Consider the following 10536-nt stretch of genomic DNA (forward strand, 5'->3'; position numbering starts at 1 on the left):
TCTGCCTCAACCCCCCTCCGCCCATGGAACCTGCTCCCCCCCCCACGGCTCAGCCCCCCATGGCACCCCCCAGGCTCTGCCTCCGATTCTGTGCCCTGGGGGCTTCTGTCTCCTTGGCTATGGTGCAGCCCCCGCCAGTGGGGGTGCCTGCCCCATGCTAGGGCCTGCGGGGCGCCGGATGGAAGTGGGCAGGGCCCGGGCACCCTAACGCTCGTCTCCCGCTCTCTGCCCAGGTCTTCGGCCACGGCAAAGCCAACGGGGAGCCCACCTGGGCGCTGCTCCTCACCGCCTGCATCTGCGAGATCGGGATCCTCATCGCCTCCCTCGACGAGGTTGCCCCCATCCTCTCCATGTAGGCAGCGCGCTCTGGCTGTGCCCCGGGACTGGCCGGCCAGGGCTCCCCCACCCAGCCAGGGCACCCCCACCCGGCCAGGGTCCCCCAACCTGGCCAGGGCACCCCCACCCGGCCAGGGCACCCCCATCCTGGCCAGGGCACCCCCACCCGGCCAGGGTCCCCCAACCTGGCCAGGGCACCCCCACCGCAGCCAAGCTCCCCCTACCCGGCCAGGGCACCCCCACCCGGCCAGGGTCCCCCAACCTGGCCAGGGCACCCCCACCCGGCCAGGGCTCCCCCAACCTGGCCAGGGCTCCCACACCCCAGCCAGGGCACCCCCACCCGGCCAGGGTCCCCCAACCTGGCCAGGGCACCCCCACCGCAGCCAGGCTCCCCCTACCCGGCCAGGGCACCCCCACCCCAGCCAGGGCACCCCCACCCGGCCAGGGTCCCCCAACCTGGCCAGGGCTCCCACACCCCAGCCAGGGCACCCCCACCCCAGCCAGGCTCCCCCCACCCCAGCCAGGGCACCCCCACCTGGCCAGGGTCCCCCAACCTGGCCAGGGCACCCCCACCCCAGCCAGGCTCCCCCCCACCCGGCCAGGGCACCCCCACCCGAGCCAGGCTCCCCCCACCCGGCCAGGGTCCCCCAACCTGGCCAGGGCACCCCCACCCCGGCCAGGCTCCCCCCACCCGGCCAGGGCTCCCCCATCCTGGCCAGGGCACCCCCACCCCAGCCAGGCTCCCTCCACCCGGCCAGGGCTCCCCCACCCTGGCCAGGGCACCCCCACCCCAGCCAGGCTCCCCCCACCCGGCCAGGGCACCCCCATCCTGGCCAGGGCTCCCCCCCATCCGGCCAGGGTCCCCCAACCTGGCCAGGGCTCCCCCCACCCGGCCAGGGTCCCCCACCCGGCCAGGGTGTGACGGTGCATTGGGGAGCCATGAACCCCTGTCCACAGCCGGATGCGACTCCGCCGGCCGGGAGAGTGGCAGGTTTCTTGCTTCTCCGAGATCCAGCGCAGGCTCCATGGGACACAGGAGCCAGGGCAGAGCCTTAGTCCTCTTGGGGGGGGGGGTCCACAGGCCCCTGAGCCCCCCTGTCCTGGCCTTAGTCTGCTCCCTGCAGGCTTCCCCCAGCCACTGGGCCCTGAGCCCCCAGGCGGCTCCGCCTCCCGCACTGTCCGGCTCCCAGAGCCAAGGGGAATCTCTGGCCCTGGTCCCCAGGTGTGAGACTCTGCCCCCCTGCCCCAGGGAGTCCTGCCCCCCCCCCCCATGCAGAGAGAGCTGAGGGGGGAGGTAAACTGAGGCACACCCCCCTCACACACTACAGCACCCCCCACTACGTCGCACTGGGCTCCCCCGCCGGCCTGGCAGGGCTGCCCTGGACCCCGTGGCCCCCGGGCGGCCAGGGGCGGGCGGGGGGCTCCCGGGGGCCTGGCTCAGGCCCGCTCTGCTCTCCCGCAGGTTCTTCCTGATGTGCTACATGTTTGTCAACCTGGCCTGCGCGGTGCAGACGCTGCTGAGGACGCCCAACTGGCGGCCCCGCTTCCGCTACTACCACTGGTGGGTACCGGGCCCGGGCCCGGCTGCTGCCCGAGTGCCGGCCTGGCCCACTGGGGGTACTGGCCCCAAACCCGGCTGGGAGCCCCGAGTGCCGGCCTGGCCCACTGGGGGTACTGGCCCCAAACCCGGCTGGGAGCCCCGAGTGCCGGCCTGGCCCACTGGGGGTACCGGCCCCGGGCCCGGCTGCTGCCCGAGTGCTGGCCTGGCCCACTGGGGGTACTGGCCCCGGGCCCGGCTGCTGCCCGAGTGCCGGCCTGGCCCACTGGGGGTACTGGGCCCGGGCCCGGCTGCTGCCCGAGTGCCGGCCTGGCCCACTGGGGGTACTGGGCCCGGGCCCGGCTGCTGCCCGAGTGCCGGCCTGGCCCACTGGGGGTACCGGCCCCGGGCCCGGCTGCTGCCCGAGTGCCGGCCTGGCCCACTGGGGGTACTGGCCCCGGGCCCGGCTGGGAGCCCCGAGTGCCGGCCTGGCCCACTGGGGGTACCGGCCCCGGGCCCGGCTGCTGCCCGAGTGCCGGCCTGGCCCACTGGGGGTACCGGCCCCGGGCCCGGCTGCTGCCCGAGTGCCGGCCTGGCCCACTGGGGGTACTGGCCCCGGGCCCGGCTGGGAGCCCCGAGTGCCGGCCTGGCCCACTGGGGGTACTGGCCCCGGGCCCAGCTGGGAGCCCCGAGTGCCGGCCTGGCCCACTGGGGGTACTGGCCCCAAACCCGGCTGGGAGCCCCGAGTGCCGGCCTGGCCCACTGGGGGTACTGGCCCCAAACCCGGCTGGGAGCCCCGAGTGCCGGCCTGGCCCACTGGGGGGTACTGGCCCCAAACCCGGCTGGGAGCCCCGAGTGCCGGCCTGGCCCACTGGGGGTACTGGGCCCTGCTCGCTCAGCGCCTACGCGCCGTGGGGAGGCCGGCACGGCCGGGGCTAGGGAGGGGCTGGCTCGCCCGGCCTGCACAGACGCTACCGGGGCTGCTCTTAGCCCGGCTCCCGGGTCCGTGGCCAGACCCGGCCTGGCTGGGGAGGGGCGCTGGGGGGGCGAGCGCTGGGCTGGGCTGAGAGCTCCGCTTGCCCCCAGGACGCTGTCATTCCTGGGCATGAGCCTCTGCCTGGCCCTGATGTTCATCTGCTCCTGGTACTACGCGCTCGTGGCCATGCTGATCGCCAGCCTCATCTACAAGTACATCGAATACCGGGGGTGAGTCGCAGCGCCCGGCGGGGGGGTCGGCAGTGCCCAGTGGGGGGGGTCGGCAGCGCCCGGCGGGGGGGTCGGCAGTGCCCAGTGGGGGGGTCGGCAGTGCCCGGCGGGGGGATCGGCAGTGCCCAGTGGGGGGGTCGGCAGTGCCCGGCGGGGGGATCGGCAGTGCCCAGTGGGGGGGTCGGCAGCGCCCGACGGGGGGATCGGCAGCGCCCGGCGGGGGGGTCGGCAGTGCCCAGTGGGGGGGGTCGGCAGTGCCCGGCGGGGGGATCGGCAGTGCCCAGTGGGGGGGTCGGCAGTGCCCGGCGGGGGGGGTCGGCAGTGCCCGGCGGGGGGATCGGCAGTGCCCAGTGGGGGGGTCGGCAGTGCCCAACGGGGGGATCGGCAGCGCCCGGCGGGGGGGGTCGGCAGTGCCCAGTGGGGGGGTCGGCAGCGCCCGGCGGGGGGGGTCGGCAGTGCCCAGTGGGGGGGGGTCGGCAGCGCCCGGCTGGGGGGGTCGGCAGTGCCCGGCGGGGGGATCGGCAGTGCCCAGTGGGGGGGTCGGCAGCGCCCGACGGGGGGATCGGCAGCGCCCGGCTGGGGGGGTCGGCAGTGCCCGGCGGGGGGATCGGCAGCGCCCGGCGGGGGGGGTCAGCAGTGCCCAGTGGGGGGGGTCGGCAGTGCCCGGCGGGGGGATCGGCAGTGCCCAGTGGGGGGGTCGGCAGTGCCCGACGGGGGGATCGGCAGCGCCCGGCGGGGGAGTCAGCAGCACCCGGCAGGGAGTGAATGGGGCTTGGCTGCCCGCCTGGCCGGTGCCCACTGAGCTCCTTCCGGCTGGGGAACGCGGGCGCCTGGGCTGCAAAGAGCCACGTTCTCTGCGACGGGCTCTGGGCTCCCCGGCAGGTCCCCTGCCCCCCGCCCGGGGCTGCCGCGCTGGCCGCGTGGGTGACGGGCAGGGGCGGCCGGGCCTTTGCCCAGCTCACGGGCCGCCCAGGCTCCCCTGGCGCTTTGGCCAGGCGCCCCCTTCCCAGTGCGCCCCGGCACGGTGCTCGTGCCCGCCAGTGCTTGCTGCTCCCGCTGGGCCCCCCAGGCCCTGCCCACGGGCTGCCCCAGGGCTGAGCTCCCTGCCCCCGCAGAGCGGAGAAGGAGTGGGGCGACGGGATCCGAGGGCTCTCGCTCAGCGCGGCTCGCTACGCTCTGCTCCGGCTGGAGGAGGGGCCCCCGCACACCAAGAACTGGCGGTGAGTGCAGGGCAGGTGGGGGCAGGAGGCAGGACGCAGCCGGGGGAGAGCCATGCTGCCTGGCCCTGGGAGTCAGGGTGCGGGGGGCAGCGCTTTGGCTCTGGGGGCGGAGGCTGGGGCAGGGCGGGTAGGGTGGGAGGCCTGCAGGAATGTCCGGGGGTGGGTCGCATTGGGCAGGTGCTGCACATGGCGCACAGAGCTCGTAGGCCAGGGGCTGCAGACACGTCGGGTGCCCAGGCCCGTCCCAGGAGCCGTGGTGTCTGTGTGCACGGGAACCGGGGCGCAGCAGGGCTGGACGGACACTCCCGGGGGTGGGGCTGTGCATGGCTGGTAGGGCAGGACGGACACTCCCGGGGGTGGGGCTGTGCATGGCTGGTAGGGCTGGACGGACACTCCCGGGGGTGGGGCTGTGCATGGCTGGTAGGGCAGGACGGACACTCCCGGGGGTGGGGCTGTGCATGGCTGGTAGGGCAGGACGGACACTCCCGGGGGTGGGGCTGTGCATGGCTGGTAGGGCTGGACGGACACTCCCGGGGGTGGGGCTGTGCATGGCTGGTAGGGCAGGACGGACACTCCCGGGGGTGGGGCTGTGCATGGCTGGTAGGGCAGGACGGACACTCCCGGGGGTGGGGCTGTGCATGGCTGGTAGGGCAGGACGGACACTCGCTGATGCTGGATGCGCAAACAGGCTCAGGGGCGTGTGCGCATGCAGGATCGGGGCCGTGTGTGTGCAGGATCGGAGCCATGAGCGCGTGCAGGATCGGGGCCGTGCGCGTGCAGGATCGGGGCCGTGCGCGTGTGCAGGATCGGGGCTGTGTGCGCGTGCAGGATCGGGGCCGTGTGCGCGTGCAGGATCGGGGCTGTGCGCGTGCAGGATCGGGGCCGTGCGCGTGTGCAGGATCGGGGCCGTGTGCGCGTGCCACATTGGGGCCGTGTGCGCGTGCAGGGTCGGGGCCGTGTGCAGGATCGGGGCCGTGCGCGTGCAGGATCGGGGCCGTGTGCGCGTGCCACATTGGGGCCGTGTGCGCGTGCAGGATCGGGGCCGTGTGCAGGATCGGGGCCGTGCGCGTGCAGGATCGGGGCCGTGCGCGTGCGGGATCGGGGCCGTGCACGTGCGGGATTGGGGCCATGCGTGTGCGGGATCGGGGCCGTGCGCGTGCGGGATCGGGGCCATGCGTGTGCGGGATCGGGGCCGTGCGCGTGCGGGATCGGGGCCATGCGTGTGCGGGATCGGGGCCGTGCGCGTGCGGGATCGGGGCCATGCGTGTGCGGGATCGGGGCCGTGCGCGTGCGGGATCGGGGCCATGCGTGTGCGGGATCGGGGCCATGGGCGTGCGGGATCGGGGCCGTGCGTGTGCGGGATCGGGGCCATGGGCGTGCGGGATCGGGGCCGTGCGTGTGCGGGATCGGGGCCGTGCGTGTGCGGGATCGGGGCCATGGGCGTGCGGGATCGGGGCCGTGCGTGTGCGGGATCGGGGCCGTGCGCGTGCGGGATCGGGGCCATGCGTGTGCGGGATCGGGGCCATGGGCGTGCGGGATCGGGGCCGTGCGTGTGCGGGATCGGGGCCATGGGCGTGCGGGATCGGGGCCGTGCGTGTGCGGGATCGGGGCCGTGCGTGTGCGCGATCGGGGCCATGTGTGTGCAGGATCGGGGCCGTGCGTGTGCGGGATCGGGGCCGTGCGCGTGCGGGATCGGGGCCATGCGTGTGCGGGATCGGGGCCATGCGTGTGCGGGATCGGGGCCGTGCGCGTGCGGGATCGGGGCCATGCGTGTGCGGGATCGGGGCCGTGCGCGTGCGGGATCGGGGCCATGCGTGTGCGGGATCGGGGCCATGGGCGTGCGGGATCGGGGCCGTGCGTGTGCGGGATCGGGGCCGTGTGCGCGATCGGGGCCATGTGTGTGCAGGATCGGGGCCGTGCGTGTGCGGGATCGGGGCCGTGCGCGTGCGGGATCGGGGCCGTGCGCGTGCGGGATCGGGGCCATGCGTGTGCGGGATTGGGGCCGTGCGCGTGCGGGATCGGGGCCATGCGTGTGCGGGATCGGGGCCGTGCGCGTGCGGGATCGGGGCCATGCGTGTGCGGGATCGGGGCCATGGGCGTGCGGGATCGGGGCCGTGCGTGTGCGGGATCGGGGCCATGGGCGTGCGGGATCGGGGCCATGCGTGTTGCGGGATCGGGGCCATGGGCGTGCGGGATCGGGGCCGTGCGTGTGCGGGATCGGGGCCGTGTGCGCGATCGGGGCCATGTGTGTGCAGGATCGGGGCCGTGCGTGTGCGGGATCGGGGCCGTGCGCGTGCGGGATCGGGGCCGTGCGCGTGCGGGATCGGGGCCATGCGTGTGCGGGATCGGGGCCGTGCGCGTGCGGGATCGGGGCCATGCGTGTGCGGGATCGGGGCCGTGCGCGTGCGGGATCGGGGCCATGCGTGTGCGGGATCGGGGCCATGGGCGTGCGGGATCGGGGCCATGGGCGTGCGGGATCGGGGCCGTGCGCGTGCGGGATCGGGGCCATGCGTGTGCGGGATCGGGGCCATGGGCGTGCGGGATCGGGGCCGTGCGTGTGCGGGATCGGGGCCATGGGCGTGCGGGATCGGGGCCATGCGTGTGCGGGATCGGGGCCATGGGCGTGCGGGATCGGGGCCGTGCGTGTGCGGGATCGGGGCCATGGGCGTGCGGGATCGGGGCCATGCGTGTGCGGGATCGGGGCCATGGGCGTGCGGGATCGGGGCCGTGCGTGTGCGGGATCGGGGCCGTGTGCGCGATCGGGGCCATGTGTGTGCAGGATCGGGGCCGTGCGTGTGCGGGATCGGGGCCGTGCGCGTGTGTGACGGCGCGTTGGAGGTTCCCCGTCTCCTGCACCCCGAAATGGCACAAACAGACTGCACCAGCCAGTGGAATTGAGGGTGGTTTATTGCTCCTCCAGCACAGCGCAGCACAGATGTAGTCTGGTCACAGGAACTGGGCTAGGATGCCTCAGGCCCCCTTGAGATGGGGGAGACTGGGCCCCTAAACTCCAGCCCCTTCTCCTAGGCTCTCCTCCATGCCCTCCGACAGCCAGCAACCAACTCCCTAACTTCCAGCCCTGCCCCCCAGCCAGGGCAGCATCCACCTTCCTTTGTTCCTCTCCATGGGGGGTGTCTGGCCACTGGTTTGCATAGTGACTCATCCTGTTTTGCTGGGTCGTGGTCCCCACGACAGCCAGTGGGGGTTCCCCCAGAGCCAGCAGCATAGAAACCAGCCAGGTACCCCCACTACGTCACAGTTCTCCCCCCTCCGAGAGCGAACTGAGCAGGGTCACTCCGCTCGTGACCTAGGGAAGTTCGGGTCCTCTGCGTGGGAACCCGCCCCGGGGACATGGGTGCTCCCCTTGACTCGGGCCGGCCGTGGCGAGGCCCCACATGAATTGGCTTCCCTCTGTCCACTCGCCGACCCGCTCCAGGGTGACTGGCGCAGGCCTGTCCTCGGGGGTCACACCCACCCTTCCACTGGCCTTGATCTCTGGCCAGGGTCTCTCGGGCTGGGGCCATGAGCCCAGCGAGCCTTCTCTGGACAGCCAGGGCGGCTTCCACCCCCGATGCTCCATCCAGGGAGGACTTCCCCTCCCATAACTCAGCCAGCCCAGAGGGTCTATCTGGGGTAGAGACCCCCAAGCCGCTTTCCTACTGTCCTGGGCCTTCCCGCCCCTCTGGCAGGAGTCACAGGACCGGCAGTACCGCTGCACGGCTGTAAAGATTCCCGGCCAATAGAAGTGCTGGAGCAGCTTCAGCCGGGTGCTCCGGATCCCCCGGTGGCCCCCAACGGGGACATCGTGGGCCAAATACAGCAGCTTGAGGCGATACTTTCGGGGGACGACCAGCTGCTGCTGGACCCCCCATGCCCTTGCCTTCCTGGGGGGGAGCCACTCACGGAACAGGAGCCCACGCTCCCGCAGGAATCTCTCCTGGCCACCTCTCCCCCGGGGCTGAGCTGCACGGAGGCCAGCCTGGTCCCTCAGCCTCTGCAAGGAGGGGTCTGCCTGCACCTCAGCCTGGAATTCAGCTGCTGAGGCAGGGATCGGGACCTGTCCCCCACCTCTGCCTAGGTCCGGAGTCCCAGCCTGGCTGGACCCCGTGTCCACTGGGATGGGACCCTGAGGACGCTGCCAGGAGTCCTTCCCTGGACCCACGTTGTCAGCCCCCCGCTGGCTCTGGCTCCGGGTAGTGACTAGAGCCCGCTGGGATTCATGGGGCCACTCCTCTAGGTCATTCCCCATCAGCACCTCGGTGGGCAAGTGCGGGTGCACCCCCACTTCCTTGAGGCCTTCCTTCGCCCCCCATTTCAGATGCACCCGGGCTACAGGCACCTTAAACGGGGACCCGTCTATGCCCTTCAGGGTCAGCTGCGCGTGGGGTAGTATCCGCTCCGGGGCCACTATGTCGGATCGGGCCAGAGTCACCTCCGCCCCCGTGTCCCAGAAGCCCGTCACCTTCCTACCATCCACCTCCAGGGGTATGAGGCACTCGCTCCGCAGGGGCCGTCCTGCCCCCACCCGGTACACGGAGAAATCCGCCTCCTGAGAATCAGACCTCCCAGGGGAGGTGCACTGAGCATCCTTCCCCTCTCTCTGAGCTGAGGTTTGCCTGCCAGCCCCTGCCTCTGGGGCAGCCTGCCCTTCCTCCCGCCCCAGCCAGTTAACCCTGGAAAGTCCCCGGTCCCGGGACCTGGTGCACTGAGCCCTCTTGTGGCCTTTTTGCCCACAGCGATGGCAAGTTAGGCTTTGGGCTGTCTCTGTCCAGGCCCTGGCTGGTTCTCTGGGGCGCAGACGACCTGTTCCTTGGTCTCGCCCCGTAGTTGACTCCCTCCGTCGCTCAGCCGAGATCCGGTCTCTGCGCGGTTCCCTCTCTCTCCGGGACTCCCGTTCACACCCAGACCGGCTCTCCATGAACTCATCCGCCAGTCTCCCGGCCTCCTGGGGGTTCTCTGGTCTCCGGTCCTTGAGCCACAGCCTCAGTTTGGGTGGGCACGCTTCATAGAACTGCTCCATCATGACCAGCTTGAGCAGCTCCTCTGCGGTCTGGGCTCCGACTCCAGACACCCACTTGCGGCAGTATTGCGCCAGGCGGGAGGCCAGGTCCACATAGGTCTCCCGTGGCCCTTTCTGTACCCCCCGGAACTTCTTCCTGTACATCTCGGGGGTCAGCCCGAACTTGTGCAGCAGGGCCTCCTTGACTCGGTTGTAATCCCCTGGCTGTAGGTCCTCCAGCTGACTGAGCACTCCGGCCGCCTCCTGGTTCAGTGCGGGGACGAGCTCCTGCAGCCAGTCAGCTGGGGGGACCCGTTGCAGTCCACAGGCCCTCTCAAAGGCACTGAGGAACCCGTCTATGTCACCCATGTCCTTCAGTTGGGCCACCACGAGCCTCTCCAAGCGTCTGGCAGTCCTGGGACCCTGGGGCCCATCTGCACTTGGCGCAGCCGGTGCCCCGCCGGTTCTCCGCTCTGCCATGGCCAGCTCATGCTGCCGCTGCCTCTCTCGATCTTGGCGCTCCTTCTCTCGGTCCTGGCGGTCCTTCTCTCGGTCCTCTACTTCCAATTCCCTGATCCGCAGCTGGATCTCCAGGCGCCGCAGCTCCGCTTGGCTGGCCCCTGCCCTAGATGGGCTACGGCTTGCAGGCCTCCCGGGAGACGCTGTCTCATCTCTCCGTTGGGTTCCAGCGCTCCTCCCCCTCTCTGAGCCTGACACACTCTCAGGGGGGGTCTGGCTGCTTCCCCTGGGGACAAGATCCTGGCCCTGTGGCTGGTCATTATCTTCCAGCTGGGCAATCAGCTGGGCCTTGGTTGCTTTCTGCACAGGCAAGCCCCTCTCTCTGCACAGCCCCACCAGCTCTGCCTTCAAGAGTCGGGCGTAGGCCATCTGCCCGCTGGGCCCCTCGGTGCAGACTCACCAGTCTAGTGCTGCAGCGCCCCACGATTCCCAGGAACCGCTTCGCTCTGTCTCCAGCACGCCTGGCTCCAGGGCTCTTGCTTCTCCTGCGCCTTGTCGCTTGCCGCTGGAAGCTCCATCCACGGGGTGCAGTGCATCCCGCTCCTGACACCAGTGTGACGGCGCGTTGGAGGTTCCCCGTCTCCTGCACCCCGAAATGGCACAAACAGACTGCACCAGCCAGTGGAATTGAGGGTGGTTTATTGCTCCTCCAGCACAGCGCAGCACAGATGTAGTCTGGTCACAGGAACTGGGCTAGGATGCCTCAGGCCCCCTTGAGA

The 10536-nt window shown here is 72.0% G+C and overlaps 1 protein-coding gene across 1 annotated transcript in view; it reads left to right on the forward strand.

Moving 5' to 3' along the window:
* The window catches only part of SLC12A5 (solute carrier family 12 member 5), a 59788-nt gene that overhangs the window by 23643 nt on the left and 25609 nt on the right, over nucleotides 1–10536 (forward strand). Inside the window, exons 9-12 of the mRNA XM_075916196.1 lie at nucleotides 234–352; nucleotides 1799–1897; nucleotides 2960–3079; nucleotides 4195–4299. Of these exons, the coding sequence (XP_075772311.1) occupies nucleotides 234–352; nucleotides 1799–1897; nucleotides 2960–3079; nucleotides 4195–4299 (443 nt within the window). The remainder of the gene's footprint in view (nucleotides 1–233; nucleotides 353–1798; nucleotides 1898–2959; nucleotides 3080–4194; nucleotides 4300–10536) is intronic.

Source organism: Pelodiscus sinensis, unplaced genomic scaffold, assembly GCF_049634645.1.
Source record: "Pelodiscus sinensis isolate JC-2024 unplaced genomic scaffold, ASM4963464v1 ctg98, whole genome shotgun sequence".
Classification (NCBI taxonomy): Eukaryota; Metazoa; Chordata; order Testudines; family Trionychidae; genus Pelodiscus; species Pelodiscus sinensis.